At 51.3% G+C, this 17,857-nt stretch overlaps 1 protein-coding gene across 4 annotated transcripts in view; it reads left to right on the top strand.

The window, feature by feature from the left end:
- The window catches only part of PCSK6 (proprotein convertase subtilisin/kexin type 6), a 189,886-nt gene that overhangs the window by 111,987 nt on the left and 60,042 nt on the right, over positions 1 to 17,857 (top strand). For all 4 annotated transcript variants that reach the window (XM_060156779.1, XM_060156770.1, XM_060156764.1 and 1 more), the window contains exons 8-11: positions 508 to 720; positions 4,022 to 4,122; positions 8,116 to 8,219; positions 10,004 to 10,121. In XM_060156779.1, coding sequence (XP_060012762.1) covers positions 508 to 720; positions 4,022 to 4,122; positions 8,116 to 8,219; positions 10,004 to 10,121 — 536 coding nt within the window. The remainder of the gene's footprint in view (positions 1 to 507; positions 721 to 4,021; positions 4,123 to 8,115; positions 8,220 to 10,003; positions 10,122 to 17,857) is intronic.

Genomic DNA, 17,857 nt, shown 5'->3' with positions numbered 1-17,857 from the left:
CTGCAAATCCTGGGCCCGCCGATTTTCAAGGAGCTCTTCTCCAGGAAGGATGCTTCTGCAGCTGGGTTTTCAGGAACTTTTGCCCTCTTCCTCAGCCAGAAAAATTAACGTCATAAATTCAGCCGTCAGCTTTCATCTCAGTGTACTTGGGGACGCTGCTTCGTCTTTCTGATTGTGGGACATTGCAGTGGAAATTACTGGTGTTGCTCTGGGACAGAGCAGCTTGTGTGAGGGCCTTGATTTTCCCGTGAAGAACAGGGAGGACTTTCTGGGCCAGCTTCTCAGTATGACGTTGTGATTCTATGGTGTCATGGCTGTTGCCGCCAACACTATGAAAATTGGAACGCCAGAGCCCATCAGCCCACAGACCACGCACTGGGCGGCCTCTGTCTGGTCTGAGTGCATCCTCCTCGGCCCCCTCCCTCTTCAGGGGTGGAGGGGGACGCTGGACAGGGGTGAGACCAGCTGGGGGTCCATGTGGGCTGACGCCTGTCCTCTCCCCTCCAGGGCCGGCAGGGCCTGGGCTCCATTTTCGTCTGGGCGTCGGGGAACGGCGGCCGAGAGGGGGACCACTGCTCCTGCGACGGCTACACCAATAGCATCTACACCATCTCCGTGAGCAGCACCACGGAGAATGGCTACAAGCCCTGGTACCTAGAGGAGTGTGCGTCCACCCTGGCCACCACCTACAGCAGCGGGGCCTTCTACGAGCGCAAAATCGTGAGTCCTCGGCGGAACCCCGGGGGATGAGCTCCTCGTCCCGTTCTCAGGAGGACGGGCCAGTCAGGGCAGTGTGTACCTGGCCCCGGGCCCAGCCTTGCCGTCAGGGAACTAGTTGTGCCTCAAGGTAAACCCCAGGCCCTTGGCAACCTTCCTCAGACCCTGCCTTTCTAATTTTGGCACAGAATACCAATTAAAACCCTCTCTGTCTCTAGGGATCTAAAAATAGCCTTTAAGAAAGGGGTGTATTCTCAGTGCGGTGTCTTTTTTAAGCTTTCTATGTTCTGTGGTTACATCGCTTGGGATCCAACTGGCCTGTTCAGTTTCAACGTGCAAAACAGAGTGAGAGAAAGTCTTGCTTCTATACGGAAACAGTTTAGAAATCTGGGTGTCCTAGGTGTTCCCTTCCTCACAAAAGGACTTTTCCAGACACTTCAGGTCAAGAGTGGTTCTGTCGGTTACGCGCACTTCAATGAACACAAGTGCGGTTTATCTTTTAGAAAGTAACTTTTAGTTTAGTGATGGGTGAAGTTTGTGCTTGTTCCTCCCCTACGTGCTTTCCTACTTTGAAAAAATGTAAGAGGGGAGGGTTTCAAGTTGAAATCAATGCAGAATTCAAATGCACAGTCGTTAAGATGGTTTTTAGACCTTTAAAAACAGGAGACCGTGGAGCTGGCCAGCTGGTTTAACCGGAAAGCTCACTGGCGTCTTTTCATTTCTCCCGTTGCCTGGCCACATCTTTAGACATTACTTGCAGGCATATTTTTACATTTTTCTGCGGGAGCGTGCAGGCTTCCCGTTCCCTGATTTGCTCTGCACCAGTGGGAAGGTCAGCCGCTATCCTCCCACCGCCAGCCTGGCAGCAGCCCGGGCTGTTTCACGAAGGTATTAATTTATTTTCCTTTTCTACTGGACTGTGCACCCTTGGGATGGGGCTGAGATTCTGAATGGTGTCCTGTTCATTTAGGAATCTAGCTCATTTGAACACGGACTTGCTGGAGTCTCATTAAGCAGAACCTGACAGAGGCCTTGGCTGGAGGGGGCAGGGAGGTGCTCTGTGCCGGGGACTCTGTGCTGGGTGGATGCCATTCCCCATCCCTGGGAGCAGGGCTTGCAGCTTTATTTGCTTAATGAATCACACGGCATCTGCAGGTGTGTACGTGTGCATGCGTGGGCACACACCTTAGCTACAAAATGCCTTAATTTCTTTTTCTTTTTAAAAAAAAATTCTCTGAGCCCTAACATATGGTAAGAAGGGTGTCGTTGGGCAGAGGGTGAAAGAGAAAATCACACTCCATTGCAGCTGCTGTCCTGGTGCTCGTCCCTGGTAGTATGGGCGGCAGGTTGTTTTTGTTTTGGTTTTGGTTTTTTCCCCCAACTCAGCAAGGCCAGGTGTTTGCTCTGAGTCCCTTAGAGACCCTGCCAGGGGGTGAGCCCCTTCCCTGGATGGTGGGCAGCTCGCGTCTGCACGTTCAGGCAGGTGTCCATGGAAATTGGAGCTCGGGCCCCTCGTCCTCTTCCGTTGCTACAATCCAGCGAGTACCGACCTGCGAGGGATTGCCCGGTGCTGAGACAGGGCTTGTGATCAAATCAGTTGCACTTCTAAAGAGGCGTCTCTCCCTCATTCGTTCACTCACTGAACACAGCCAAGTACCAAGCAGGATGTAGCGTTTCAGGAAGGGGCTGCCCACCTCCCTGTGGGGAGGCCCCTCTGCTCATGCCCCTTTCTCTGAGGCTGGAGAGCCAGCCACGGGCCTTACCTGCTCTTGGGAGCTTGGTGTCCTGCCCACACAATCTCACTTTCCCCCACTGGCCGCCTTCGACTGAGTACAAGCGTGTGCCAGGTGCCAACTGTGCTTTCACAGGAGCCCCGTGAAGGACTTGGCATTAAGCCCCTTTGCAGGTGAAGATCCTGGGGTCAGAGAGGTTGCATCCTCATCCCTGCTCCCTTGCCCTCCCCAATGTCAAGGTCCTGCTGAACTAGGAGGGGGGAGGAGGCTGGTCTCCACCAGCACCCCTGTCGAATCTTCCTCTGTGTGTGTGACTCAGGCTGGATGCCTCTCACTGGTGATGGTCGGCCCAGCTGAATCATGAGGAAGGAAAATGCTGTGTTTGGAAGAGAATCTGGACTGTTACCACAGGGGAAATACGTTCTCAAGGGTTTTGCAGATGGGTTGCTGGAGGCTTACGGTTGGTGGGTATATTAGTCTCCTATTGCTGTCATAACAAATTGTCCCAAACTTCGCAGCTGGAAACAGCACAGCTGTGTCATCTCACAGCTCTGTGGGCCAGAAGTGCTGCAGCCTCCACTGGGTCTCACGAGGCTGATGTCCAGGTGTTGGCCGGGCTGTGTTCCTTTCCAGAGGCTAGAGGGAGAATCCATTCATTGTTCATCCAGGGTGTTCACAGAACTTAGTTCCTGGTGGTTATAGGACTGAGCTCCTGTTTCCGTGTGGGCTGGCTGCCGAGGGCTGTTCCCAGCTTCTGCGGGCCACCCATGTTCCTGGCTTTTGTCCCCCCAGCGCCCTCTTCAAAGCCAGCAGGGAGGGTCAGGTCCCTCCTAAGCCTCATCTCTCTGACAGACTTTTAAGGGCCCTGTAATTACATCCCCAACTTAAGTTCAGCTGGTTAGCAGCCTTAGTTCTACCTGCAAAATGCATGGGAGTCACACTAGGGCCAGTGTCCCATCCAGCACAACAGGCGTCTCCCAGCTGTACCCACGCGTGCTTCTCCGTTTTAGTTCAAAGGGAAGGTGCAGTCAGGCTGGACTGTGGTGAGGCCCAGAATCAGTGCCCACCCCCGTCACCGAGGGACACAGGTGTAGCTCCTGCTGCAGACAGAACTGGGTGCCCTGGGACACTGTCAGCTACCTGGGAGGACGTCCTGGTGGAGAGAGTGCTCTGTGACCTTCTCTGACCAATTGCCGATCTCTGGCTCACGGCAGAGATGCTCTCTGGGCCAGACGACACCAGCACGTGTTTCCCTGCTCTGAAGTCTGGAGTGACTTGGGGGTTGTTGATGGGGGCCCCGGCAGGGGGTCTTGCCGTGGAGGCCCCTCTGTCTCATTCTGTCTCTCTGTTGAGTCTCGGGCTGCATCTGCAGTGGTGGGGGGCTGTGGCCTTAACCCCCTGTTCCTACCCCGCCATCACCATGTTGCTGCAGGGGGTGCCAGACACGCGGAAGCCTCCGTTGCCAAGGTGTGTCTGCATAGCACCTCTTCCATCCCTGGGGCTAAGGTCACGCCTGCCCGGGGCAGTGTCCTGAGCAGCCTCTGACCCGGCTGCTTGCTGCCCCTGCCCAGGTGACCACGGATCTGCGCCAGCGCTGCACCGATGGCCACACCGGGACCTCTGTTTCAGCCCCCATGGTGGCCGGCATCATCGCCTTGGCGCTGGAAGCAAAGTAAGTTCCCACCTACCTTCCCTCCTTTTCCTTTTTTTAAAAAAGTGTTTATTGTGGTAAAATACACATAACGTAAAATTTATGTTTTACACACCATTTTAAGGGGGATGCTCGTTAAGCACATTCACTGTTGAGTGACCGTTGCCGCCAGCCGTCTGCAGAACATTTTCGTCTGCCCAGACTGCAGCCCTGTACCCATCAGATAGCTTCCTGTGTGGTCTGCTGGGGCTTAAACAACAGAAACGTACGATCTCACAGTTCTGGAGGCTAGAGGTCTGAGATCGCGGTGTCGGCAAGGCTGTTTCCCTCTGAGGCCTCTCTCCTTGACGTGTCAGTGGTCACCTTCTCCCCGTGTCCTCACGTGGCCTCTGTGTGTGTGTGTTTAGATCCTTCTGTAAGGACACCAGTCACGTTGGATCAGGGCCCACCCTAATGACCCCATTTCACCTTAATTACAGACACCCATCTCCAAGTGCAGTCACGTCTGAGGTCCTGGGGGTCAGGGCCTCAAACGTGTGATTTTGGGGAAGGGATGCACAATGCAGCCCATAACACTCCCCATTTCCCCCTCACCCAGCTCCTGCCAACCACCGTTCTAGTTTCTGTCTTTATGAACCTGACTCCTCTCGGACTTCAAATTTGTGGGATCACACAGTGTTTGTCCTTCTGTGTCTGCCTCACTTCACTCAGCATAGTGTCCTCCAGGTTCACGTCAGGATTTCTCCTTAATGGGCATGAGTGGCTTCTTCCCTTCTCTCCCGTTTTCAAGCTCACAGTCTCCTGCCCTTCGTAGGAGCATAGGGAGCCGGGGGGGGGGTGCCCCAAGCCTGCACCGCACCCCCAGACCACACTTTAGGCTGATACAGCTGTCCTTTGTCAACTGTAGTTCATAAGTTGACAATACGGTGGTGATGTTTTATCTGCTTTAAGCTGAATGAAAGCCCTAGAGTTGTCAATGGGTGGAAGGTTCAGAAGAAGAGAGTCTACTACACATACAGTCATGGGATCAAAAACAGATTTTAGTTTAAATATCAAAACTGGCTCAGAACAGCCCAGCCCTTTGAAGGAGTCATTTGCCGCAGGTGAGATTTTAAATGATTCAGCAGTTATATTTGGGTTGCTGCAGTCCTTCTAATTATGTATGTTTGCTCGTTGATTTGCATCAGACGAAAGAGCGTAAAACTCAAATGCTACCCATTTCACAAAGAAAGAGCTAAATATCTTTGATTTTCAGGCCAAAATGATAGCTTCTGTGTCCTGAGGCTCATTTAAAAAATGCTAAATAGTTGCTTGTGTGGGAAGTTGCTTTCATATACTTGGTGATTAGTTGTTTTATATTTTCTTTCCTTCCTTATTGGAAACATGGAAGGAGTTTTGTTAGTTGAAACTAAATAGAAAACAGACCCCGCTTTGTGCCGGATTGTCCCATTAAACTTGGCCTGTGGACTCATGAATTCCCCGATCACTGCCTCATCGTTTTAGCTCATCCTCAGAATTTTACAGGTGGTAGGTCAAGCACACGTCATTGGAAACAGCGTCCACTTAGAGCATTTAAACACATAGGGTTGGTCCAGGAAGGAACTTGGTGTAACCAGGGGCACTGCCGGCCTCAGCTGAGGGGCTTTGGAGGCCGGGGTAGTATCTGGACAGCTGCTCACGTGTGCAGCAATTTTGCTGTGGAAGGAGGCCGGGCAAAGCCAGGTCACCTGGGGGGAGAAGCTCTCGGGGGTGCAGGAGGCCTGCAGGCAGCATGTGACAAGGATGAAGGAAGAGCCTTATGTGTGAGAACCACCCCCAAGGCCTAGCAATCCCTTCTTCACTTAAAAAAACATTTTAAACACCATTTCTTAGACATGTTTTCATACAACTATATATGTGATTTCAGTACTATCATCAAAAATGAAATGGAGTTTCTCCTAGTAAGATGGTTTCTCACATCCTCCCTTTCTAAACCCTTTCTGTGTCAGCTCTGAAGCCCAGGCTTCCTGGCATCTGTGCTGAGCTCCCGGGGGGCTGGCTTTCTCCATCCTGGGTGGACCCTGCAGATGTGAGGGGTGACGAACCCGGCCAAACAGGGGAAAGGGCGGCAGGCACATCTGCCGTCTGGAATCCAAAGCCTGTGCGTGCGCCTCTCCACCAGAGGGCAAGGCCGTGGGCCACTCGGGGCCTCAGATCCTCCTCTAACAGTGAGGCTGGCTGTGGTCCTCAGAAGGGCAGTGGATAAGGGGAGGATAGCAAGTCAGCTTGTGCCAAGAAAAGGTCTGGAAACTGTACTGATGGGAACAGTTGGGATAGGCAGCCAGGAGGCCACTGACTGGCCGGGGACCAGCACAGTGTCAAGAACATGGTGGAGAAATCAGGGGAAGCCAGGGCTAGAGCCCAGAGAGCGGGAGACCCCAGGGAGGAGGAGCACACAGGCCCCCCAGGACTCAAGCCACAGGTGAGCTTCTAGTACTAAAGCAGGCAAAGCATTTGTTGGGAAAGTAAAATAGTGCAGCTGCTGTGAAAAACAATGTGATGGCTCCTCAAAAAATGAAACAAAGAATTACCATATAATTTAACAATTCCACTTGTGAGTGTGCACCCAAAAGGACGGAGAGCAGAGACTCGAAGAGATATTTATACAGCCATGTTCACAGCAGCATTACTCACAATAGCAGAAGGTGGAAGCAACCCAGATGTCCATCAGTAGATGAATGTGGTCTATGGAATGCCATTCGGCCTTGAGAAGGAAGGAGGTTCTGACCCCTGCAGCAACGTGGACGAACCTGGAGGACATTATGCTGAGTGAACTAAGCCAGTCACAGAAGGACAGATACCTTGGGACTCCACTTCTGTGAGGCACCTGGAGTCATCAAATCCATAGAGACAGAAAGTAGGATGGCCTGGCCAGGGGCCTGGGGGAGGGATAGGGAGTGAGTGAGTGATGGGGGCAGAGGTTCAGTGGGTTAAGATGATCACGTCCTGGAGATGCACGGTGGTGACGGCTGCATAACACGGTGAATGTGTTTAATGGCGCTGAACTGTACGCTTAAAAACGGTTGAGATGGTACATTTTATGTTACATATATTTGCAGACACACACACAAAGAGTGGGCAGTTGGAAAGATGCCTGTGAGGACTGGCCAGGGCAGGTGCTATTTAAGAAGAGGTGGCGAAGGCTACGTCCAGGGACCTCCCGCTGTTTTTTTTTTTTTTGGCTGTGCTGTGTGGCCTGCAGGATCTTAGTTCCCCAACCAAGGATCGAATCCATGCCCCCTGCAGTGGAAGCACGGAGTCTTAACCACTGGACTGCCAGGGAAGTCCCCAGGGAGCTCCCATTCTTGTCTGTGTTGCGGTCCTAGTGCTGTGGACAGAGCAGGGTTCTGAGAGCATCATTGTCAGGTGGATCCTGTTTTGAGGAGTGTTGAAAAGGCAAGCAGATGTATCTTAGTGTCCAAGGTATCTCATCTCTGCATTTTTAATCGTGGGCAAGTGTTCTTTTAATGAAATGTTTCTACTCTGCACCAAAATGAATATATTGTTAATGTAGAATTACTAAAATCTCAAATTCTAGTGTGTGGGCAGTGGTCCTGGACATGGTGTCTGAGAAGGTGATGGCTGGGCGTGCCCCGGCCCGCGGAATGCTCACTCACGTGGTAAAGACTAGTCCAGATTCTCCCAACACGTGCTGATACGTAAGGCTGTCCTCTCCCCGGGGCCAGAGTTTGCCATAGAGCCTCATACAGACTCAGGTGGATCGTGGTAACAAGGCTAGGCTTTAACACTGTGGGTTTTTGGTCACCCATTGTACTATCTTATCTTAGGGTTTGATGACTAGAAACCGTTCTTTACAAAGAGGTTGTGACGTTGACCCTTGACAAGGAGGGGAGCCTGCGGAGCCTTCCTCAAGTCCAGGCACGAGGCCGGCTCCCAACGCCCCACCTCTGATGGGCCTTGTGGCCGCCTTACAGACCCACATGAGTACAGCCGTCTGTCCTTGTGTCATTGCAGCAGCCAGCTGACCTGGAGGGACGTCCAGCACCTGCTGGTGAAGACGTCCAGGCCGGCCCACCTCAAAGCAAATGACTGGAAGGTGAACGGTGCTGGTCATAAAGGTGCGGCCAAGATTCCGGGGCTGGGTGGGTCCTGACCTCCTGGAGCCTGTATGGGCGGGGACATGAATTTCTCAAAAAGAACCCCCAAATAACATTAATTATGTGTCACAAGAATGAAAGGTAGAAATCCAGGAGTTTAATAAGGTCACTCAAGTTCTGGGCTTGCTGAGCCTCCCGACTTCTGCCACGTCAGGGGCCACCTGTACCAGTATGGACTTCATGGTTCTCTTTAAATGGGCTTGCCTATTTTTTTTTTTTTTTTTTACACAAAGAAGTATATTTTAAAAGGAAGCTCTATTACATCTAGTTAATCATGGGTTTGATGTGTAGTTACGTTTTTTCTAATGCACATTAAAACAAATCCATAATGATTAAGATACATGATGTTTGCTTATGTGCCACCTAAGGACAACTTGCATTCTCAGCCCTGGGTAGCTCTACAATTTTGAAACTATCCCTCAGTTTCCTTACCTGTACAAGGAGGACATTGAGATAATTATATAAGTTACTTTCTAACTATAGAACTTCTGTCAGCAAGCCCTTGTGTTTTAAAAGGGCTCTGTCCCCATCATAGCCTGGGACAGACCCAGGTACCATGAAATCAACCCACAGTCCAGGCTTGTAACCCAGATATTTGGAGCCTCTTGAGCAGGTTATTATAGGACTGTGCCACTGGCTTTGTTTGTCTTGCTTCTTACCAGAGATACTTGAAAAAGATTTACATTCAGCCATGGTATGTTAGGGAGGACGTTTTTTCCTTTTCTTTAGCTCAGGTCCCGCTCTTTCGACACCAAGCCTGATACTACTCTGAAAAATACAGGTCAAGCATTGTTACCCTAAGTTCCGAGGGACATTCCTTTTAATAAGGAGGCCATTGATTAGGCCTGATGCATCCTTGTCTTGCAGGAATGTTTGTGGCAGTGGTGTGCTGCAACAAGAGCTGACCTACATTTCAATTTTGGCCTAATTAAATAGGAAAAGAGATTGTATCTAGCTCTTGACCTTGCCTCTTAAATTCAACTCTGAAACTCTCCTGCGTTGGCCAAATTAAACACCAGCTTGGGCCAGCCTGTGTGCTGGGTGATGCTGCTCTCCCTGAATGCCCTAGAAATTCAGCAGGGAGAGCAAATGGCAGAAGAGATGAGCAGAGCTTTGTTTTATTGTGCTTATTGCACGTCGTGGTTGCGTGAACTAAGGTGTCGCATGTTTTGCTTTTCATGTCCGGCACAAAATTCAGGGAGCGCAGATGCCAGGAAGTCCCTTTTTTTTTTTTTTTTTTTTTTTTTTTTTTTTTTTTTGTGGTAGGCGGGCCTCTCACTGCTGTGGTCTCTCCCGCTGCGGAGCACAGGCTCCAGACGCGCAGGCTCAGCGGCCATGGCTCACGGGCCCAGCCGCTCCGCGGCATGTGGGATCTTCCCAGACCAGGGCACGAACCCATGTCCCCTGCATCGGCAGGCGGACTCCCAACCACTGCACCACCAGGGAAGCCCAGGAAGTCCCTTTAATATAAAGAAACTCCCCCTCATCTTACAAAAAGAAAGTACTAGGCCCCCTCAACACTTCCTTTATTTTGCACCAAAATGGGACGTATTTTCTGCCCCTCACTCCTGACCTGAAAGAGTTGGGAGAGTAAAGCAGCTGGGAGTGTCCTCAGAAGGACGGGTGCTGTGGCCCGGGGCTCTCAGGCGCTGGCAGGGGCCCTGCAGCCCTGGAGGGACACAGGTGGCCTGTCCCCGGATGGTGGTGGCAGTGGGGAGCTGGGTCTGAAGGCCCTGTCTTTTCAGTTAGCCACCTCTATGGATTTGGCTTGGTAGACGCGGACGCCCTCGTCATGGAGGCCAAGAAGTGGACTGCGGTGCCCCTGCAGCACAGCTGTGTCGCTGTCACAGACAAGAGGCCCAGGTGAGCTCGGTTCTTCCAGTGTGTCCTTTGGACTCTGCTGGAAGGTATTTCGGGGATGGGGGAGATAGGTGTTCACACACGCATTCCTGTGCACATCGGTGAGGACATGCGTGTGTGGGTGCGTGCAGCGCGTCTGTAAACATGTCTGCATTTTTTCTTGTGGATTGTGAAGCAGGGAAAGGAATCGATTCTTAATCCAGTACTGTTTTGAGGCCTTTTGCTGTCATTGTAGTTTCCCCTTTTGTCAATTGCTCCATTCTGAGGCGTCCTTCCCTCAGCCTCAACCCCAGCCTAGGATTGGAACTTCTTAGCCGTAATATTTAGCAGAGCCACCCAGACCTGGGAGCTGCCCTGCTGGCTGGGGGCGATGGGCAGCAGCGCCAAGCGGCCTCCTAGAGGCTGGAGCCATAGCTCTGGCAGCTCCACCGGCCCCGAGAGTCCGCAGTGAGACCCCATTGGTCCTGGACCAGGGTGGCAGCCCCGGCTTCTTCTCTGTGGCAGGAGAGGGTTTAGTATCCAGAGTGCACAGCAGCACGGTGTCGCTTTTATCTGGACTCAGATAAGCTTAAGGTGTAAACACTGGGATTTTTTTTTTTAACATCTTTATTGGAGTATAATTGCTTTACAATGTTGTGTTAGTTTCTGCTGTAGAGCAAAGTGAATCAGCTATATGTATACATATATCCCCCTATCCCCTCCCTCTTGCGTCTCCCTCCCACCCTCCCTATCCCACCCCTCTAGGTGGTCACAAAGCACCGAGCTGATCTCCCTGTGCTATGCAGCTGCTTCCCACTAGCTATCTATTTTATATTTGGTAGTGTATATATGTCCGTGCCACTCTCTCACTTCGTCCCAGCTTACCCTTCCCCCTCCCTGTGTCCTCAAGTTCATTCTCTTTTTTTTTTTTTTTCGGTACGCGGGCCTCTCACTGTTGTGGCCTCTCCCGTTATGGGGCACAGGCTCCAGACACGCAGGCTCAGTGGCCATGGCTCACGGGCCCAGCCGCTCCACGGCATATGGGATCTTCCCGGACCGGGGCACGAACCCACGTCCCCTGCATCGGCAGGTGGACTCTCAACCACTGTGCCACCAGGGAGGCCCTCAAGTCCATTCTCTATGTCTGTGTCTTTATTCCTGTCCTGCCCCTAGGTTCATCAGAATGCTTTTTTTTTGGGCGGGGGGGGGGGTGATCCATATATATGTGTTAGCATATAGTATTTGTTTTTCTCTTTCTAACTTACTTCACTTTGTATGACAGACTTTAGGTCCATCCACCTCACTACAGATAATTCGATTTCATTTCTTTTTATGGCTGAGTAATATTCCATTGTATATATGTGCGACGTCTTCTTTATCCATTCATCTGTCAATGGACACTTAGGCTGTTTCCATGTCCTGGCTACTGTAAATAGTGCTACAGTGAACATTGTGGTACATGAGTCTTTTTGAATTATGGTTTTCTCAGGGTATATGCCCAGTAGTGGGTTTGCTGGGACATATGGTAGTTTTAAAAAAGATCTGTACAGAATTCCCTGGCAGTCCAGTGGTTAGGACTCTGCACTTCCACTGCAGGGGGCACAAGTTCAGTCCCTGGTTGGGGAATTAACATCCCGCATGCTGCGTCGCATGGCCAAAAAAATCAACTGTAAAGTAAATAAAATAGCAAGAATCCTATTCCGTTAGGAGAGGAGATCAGATTACCCTCCTGAATTCTGCTGTTGCCGCTGTCCATTGTATCCTTTTCAGAATGGTGTTACTCTAGGCTTTAAAATCGATGAAGAATGGAATGCATTTCTTTCTCTCTATAGCAGTTTATTACCTTTGGAAAATGTGTGTTTGAAAAGAAAAATAAATGATGGGGTGATTAAAAGGGATTCTTGCTTTATCAACAAAGATAGATCATTCTCTTTGAGCTCGCCCTTTCCTTAAAGGCATCTACCTCTTATAGTATGCCCTTCTGCTATAAAATGTTGAGAAAAGTGTTTCTTGCTGATGCCTTGCATACAGTAGAAATTCAGAAAGTATTTGTTGGATGAATAGCCACAGAAGGATCTTTTGAAAAATTGCATTTCCCTCCTGCTGCTAATTGTGAAGACTGACTGCCGGGTTATCCCTCCAAGGCCTGAGGAGCTGGTAGGCCAGCAGGCGAGTCTCAGCCTTGACATTTGAAAGCATCGTTTTCTCTGGGGAGCCTTAGACTGTCAAACTCAGGAGAAAGTGGAAGGTTTTCTGAGATTAAGAGGCCTTTTGCATTCTTTTGCTTGGTTATTTGGAAGACCCCTGGCACACAGGCACTCAAGCTCCAGGTTAGGTGGTGCTGGACTCGGGGGCTGGGTCCCACCCGCGAGGCTGCCCTCTGCCCTGCTGCGTCCAGGCTGCAGCCCTTCCTTTCCACTGGCCTCCCCGTTGGGGCAGCTCCTGAATGAAGCATTCTTCTGCTGCCAGAAATAGTTTTAAGATGGGAGAGTGGTGCCTAGGTGGCGAAGGGTTGTTTTTATTTTTATTTTATTTTGTTTTTTAAGTGCTGGTACACGCAGTCTAGACAGCATGGGTTGAGGGGCGCAGCCATACTACACAGTGTGACATTGTTCCTGTCCTTTGAGGAAAGGTCCCCGCAAATTCCAGCAGATGGGAAGAATCGCACTGCTGTTTCTAAGGGAAAATCATCTTTGCGTTTAGCAGTTTCAGACTCTCTGGAATATTCAGCCAATCTGCTGTCCCAAACCTCAACTGCACATTCAGTTGTTCCCAAGGACATAAGGGCCGAGAGAGAGACAGACAGCCAAGTGCTCCCACGTGGAAGGCAGATACGTGTTTAGCCCTGATAGCCTCATCTCCCGGCAGAGCTGCAGCCTGCCTGCCAGGGTCGCTTGAGCCAGAGCTGCTGAGCACCCCCAGTGCTTATGGCTGGTTTCCTTCATCAGGGTTCTTGTGTAGCTTTGCCTAAGCTGCTGGGACCGTTTAGCTTAAAGATGAAAAGGAAGTCTTCCCGCACGCCTGCTTCTCCCTCTGCCTCTCCCTGCTCCCTCTCTGCAGATGTTTCTTGATCTGGGGGTCCCCGAAGACGGCTGTCCACTGTCTTGGCCTCTTTCTGGTTTTTCCTTCTCATTGTGGAATTTTAGGATGCCGTGAATGTCCCAGACCTGGCTTCAGTGCTTCCTGTGGAGAAGAGCACAGAGAGAGGGAGGGAGGAAGGGGCGAGGGGGCCTCTTTGGCCGCCCTGTGCGGACCCATGTACCCATGGGACACGTTTCCCTGTCTTCCCTCCTGAGTATAAGGACCAGGCCACCCTACTGTGACCTTCAGAGAACAGTGTTCCTTGCTATTAAGTGCAGGCGTCCTGGCAAGGACTGTGGCCACACCTGCCAGTTCTGCGGTGACGTCTGAGCCAGGGGGCCTGGGTGTCCATGGTCACGTGCAGGGCAGGAATGAAGAGCACGGACATCCTTCTTAACTCCTTTGAGCCTCAGTTTCTTCATCTATGACGTGGGGATGTAACACAGCTCCCAAACCTCACACCCTGGTTGGGGGTTTTGAATGAGTGAATATACGCGGAGTGCTCAGAACAATGCCTGGCTCACAGTAAGGGCCTGATAATTGCCATCCATCACATTCACCTACGTATTTACAAGCAGCGTTGTTATAAAAGGACATCACATGCAGTCTGGTTTCATGAAATACCAGAACAGTAAACAGCATGTGGTTAGTGCACAGTTAATTCTTGAACATCTAGAAATAGATGGTCTGCTCTATAGATAAACCTAAATATTCAGAGCTTTTAGTTTTGACGTATATTTTGTGTGGTGGGTGAGTTCTTTAATAAAAGACAAGCCGCACTAAACCACGGGCTGTCAGGATGGTAATCTTCCAAACCTGCTGAAGCTGAAGACGAGTACGTAAGTCCTCTTTGCTTAGAGGACCCTGGCTGTCTTTCCAGCGCGAAGTTAGGAGACATGGATGTCATAGACCGTGTCGCTGTAGCCTGGGTTTTTAAAGATGCAAGGGAAGTGCCGGCTAGAAAATCCTGCGAGTCAAGTAAGATCCTTAAAAGCTGGGCCTCGTTTTCATTCACGGGAATTATACTAAGCTTGATTTTCTTCTTCACTTTTTCAGAAAGGCTATAAAAGTGTTCACTTTATCCTCCTCTATCTGACACCCACAGACTTCCAAATAATTCTGCACAGGCAGATGGCACTGGTCATCATCCTATTTACCCTCCTGCAATTGACAAAAGTTCTGAGGAGATTCAAAACCATCTGTGCCCAAGACCAGGCAAGAATGTCTTCCGCGTGTGTTTGAATGTCACAGCAGAGAGTCGGGCTCAGCGCACATTTTCACGGGTGTCATCTGTGAGGCCCGTAACAAGCCGTTCTCTGTAGCAGAAGTGCCCGGCGAGTTCAAGGGATTTCCCCTCCTGCTGCACCGACACGCAGCACTCGCTGAAAGCTGCATAGGCTGTGCTTTCCCCGTGGGTGCCTGAGAGGTGGGTCAGACACCACGGCCTGTTCCGGGGTGGGGTCGGTGACAGGCTGTAAAGAGACGGTCCAGGGAGATCTGGCAGCGCCTTGGAGTTGGGGGGCCTGGCCCCTCTCATTCCTCGCCGCGCCCACCCCTGCAGGCCCCTCTCCCCTGGCGGCTCCCTGACCTTCTCCACGACCCCAGGGACTTCTTACTGTCTCTCAGGCGGGGGATCCCGACAGAGACGGGCTAAATCCCCCCCACCCAGTCCCTACAGGTACAGCATCCAGACTAGGGGTGTCCGCATGGCCTTCCTTCAGAAGGGAACGAGCACAGCTTCCCCCGACGGGTCTGTGATGGCAGCCCCCAGCCCCCGCCCATCAAAGCCTCTCTCCTGCTGTGCTGCTGGCCTTTCTGCTCCTCTTGGCCTGAGCCTGACTCTAGGGTGGGGCGTGGTGCCAGACAGAGCAGGCCAGCTGAGGGACGCCAGCAGGGCCCGAGTGGTCCCCCAGGGCACAGCGGGTGCCACGCTCATGTCTGAGCACAGGCTGGGTCCCGGGCAGGATCTGCAGAGAGGGTGGCCCTGTGACTCCTCGGGTCATGGCCGTGGGGACCGTCTCCCTGAACAGGATGTACCCCAGGGGAGGACAGCCCCATTAGGGCCGAGGGGCGGGCGAGGGTAGAGGGGTGTCAGTGCTCTTCGTTGTGACCACGGACACACAGGCCCCTGGCTCAGAACCCACATGACCTCACGCAGAACTGGCAGGTGTGGCCACAGTCCTCACCAGGACGCCTGCATTTAATGCCAGTGAACACCGTTCTCTGAAGGTCACACTAAGGTGGCCTGGTCCTTCTACTCAGGAGGGAAGACAGGGAAACGTGTCCCTCTGGGCAGGAGCGCATCCCAGGAGCTCAGGCAGGATGGAACCACGTCCCCCAGGACACGTTCCCTCCATCCCTCTGCATCCCAGCTGTGGGGCACACTGGCTCTGAGACGGGAAGGCACCTTGGCCTTGGCTACCTGCAGGCTCCTGCAGTCTCAGTCAGCTGCCACCACCCAAGGGGCCGGGCCCTGGTGTCAGTCGTGCAGCAGGTCAGCTGGGCTGGCCCGGAGCACCTGTGTGGCTGGACCCATGCCGGCCCGACTCCAGGGCTCTGCAGGGGGGCTGTGGCACACAACTGGGGCTCACGGCTCTTCAGGCAGCTAGAAGCCCCACTTTCCTGCTCTGTACTGTGCAGGTTCCCTGCCCTCCCAGCCCCTCTCCAGGGCATCTGATCCGTGCCCGCCGGCTACTGTATGAGGCTGCTGCTCCTGGCTTCCTCCATCATGGCATCCTACATGGGCCTTGGTGCCTTGAGGAAACTCAAGGGGTGCTCTGCAGTCCTGCGCTGGGGGTGACCGTACCCAGGCCCTTGACCTTTGTTCTGTCTCCTCATATCTCTTTAGTTAACTGTTTGTTTTCCTGCAGCCCTTGTCCTCCTTAGCTTTTTTTTTTTTTTAAGACTTTTTGATGTGGCCCATTTTTAAAAAATCTTTATTGAGTTTGTTGCAATATTGCTTCTGTCTTATGTTTTGGTTTTTTGGCCACAAGGCATCTTAGCTCCCTGACCAGGGATCAAACCTGCACCCCTTGCATTGGAGGGTGAAATCTTAATCACTGGACCACCAGGGAAGTCCCCTTATCTTATTTTTTGATGCAAACCTGTTTCCCCAGGCTTCCCTGGTGGAGCAGTGGTTAAGAATCCACTTGCCAATGCAGGGGACACAGGTTCGAGCCCTGGTCCACGAAGATCCCATGTGCCACGGAGCAGCTAAGCCCATGCGCCACAACTACTGAGCCTGCGTGCCACAACTACCGAAGTCCACACGCCTAGAGCCTGTGCCCTGCAACAAGATTAGCCACCTCAATGATAAGTCCACGCACCGCAACAAAATGTAGCCCCTGCTCGCCACAACTAGAGAAAGCCCACGCACAACAATGAAGACCCAACGCAGCCAAAAAGAAATAAATAATTAACCAAAAAAAGAAAAAAACCTGTTTCCCCCACATTGTGAGCGCTCCCTACTTCTAAAACAAGCAGTTAAAGTTGAATGATACCATGATTCTCATTGTTCTCAGTAGTTGTGTTCTATGATGTCACTACAAACGCTGACTTCATGAATGCAGCACCATCGTTCCTGGGAGCCTCTGGTCACGACACTTTTGTCAACCGGTCAATACAGAAACTTGTTTTATATGTGTTTCTGTCTAGAGACACTTTAAAGTGTATAGTTGACTCATTGACAATGAGCCATGGTCGGCGGCACTGTAACTCAGGCCTGGATGATGCCTGAACCAACACATGGATTTTCTCCACAAGCCACATCAGTGCCTTCCTGTGCTTAGGATGCTAGCCAGCACTGCAGCACTGTGCTTGGGGCCATTTTAAACAGTGAAACCACCAACAGAAAGCACAAAAATGTGAAAAACGTGGCACTCGGTAGACCAGAAGAAGGACATTTGTTTATAGTATGAGCTTGTTTGACCTCAGCTGGGAACACACACACTGGGCAGTTCACATATTCTGCCTCTCTCTCTGCAAATGACCACAAACGCACCACAAGTATTGATTTGAAGTTATAAATAAATTTTAGTGAGTAGGTGAATTTGCAAATATGGACTCATGATAATGAGGATTGACTGTAATTTCATTGTCTCCCCCCACCCCCATCAGATTGAACCTTAGAATTGGAAGGAATGTTTAAAGTCAGCTGATTTAGCCCCTTCATTTCACATAGAAGAGAAATATGTACCATAAATTTAAACATTGTGTGTTTAAAACACCTTACAGCCCAATTAATCATGGGCAGCCCTGTCTGAATTAGTATACTGGATTAGCCCCTTTTTTTTTTTTCAGCTCAATTTTATTTGCAGCCTAAATGATCGTCTGTGGTTTGATAATCAAAAGTAATTTCATCTAAGGAAAATCCTAAATGTGGACTAACCTGAGTAAGAAAGTCACAGAATCTCTGCCTCAGACTCTCATGACCCTCCGTCCCAGAACGGTCATCCTGGAACAGAGACCCAGGAAGTGACTCAGAACCTCCTTGCTGTCCCCATACAGATGGCCCCAGGCCCTCCCACAGGCCATGTTGCCTTCCTGAGTCTAATAAGTCTGTGCCCATTAACCCCTCTCCATCCAATCATGACCCTTTAGAAGGTCGGTGCAGGGATTTCCTGGTTGACCTTCTGGTTGACCTTCATGGATGACCCTCCGTTGTCATGGTCCTCAGCTCT

Source organism: Lagenorhynchus albirostris, chromosome 1, assembly GCF_949774975.1.
Source record: "Lagenorhynchus albirostris chromosome 1, mLagAlb1.1, whole genome shotgun sequence".
In the NCBI taxonomy this organism is placed as follows: Eukaryota; Metazoa; Chordata; class Mammalia; order Artiodactyla; family Delphinidae; genus Lagenorhynchus; species Lagenorhynchus albirostris.
The sequence above is the reverse complement of the archived record's forward strand: the minus strand, read 5'-3'. Positions and strand labels throughout refer to the sequence as shown.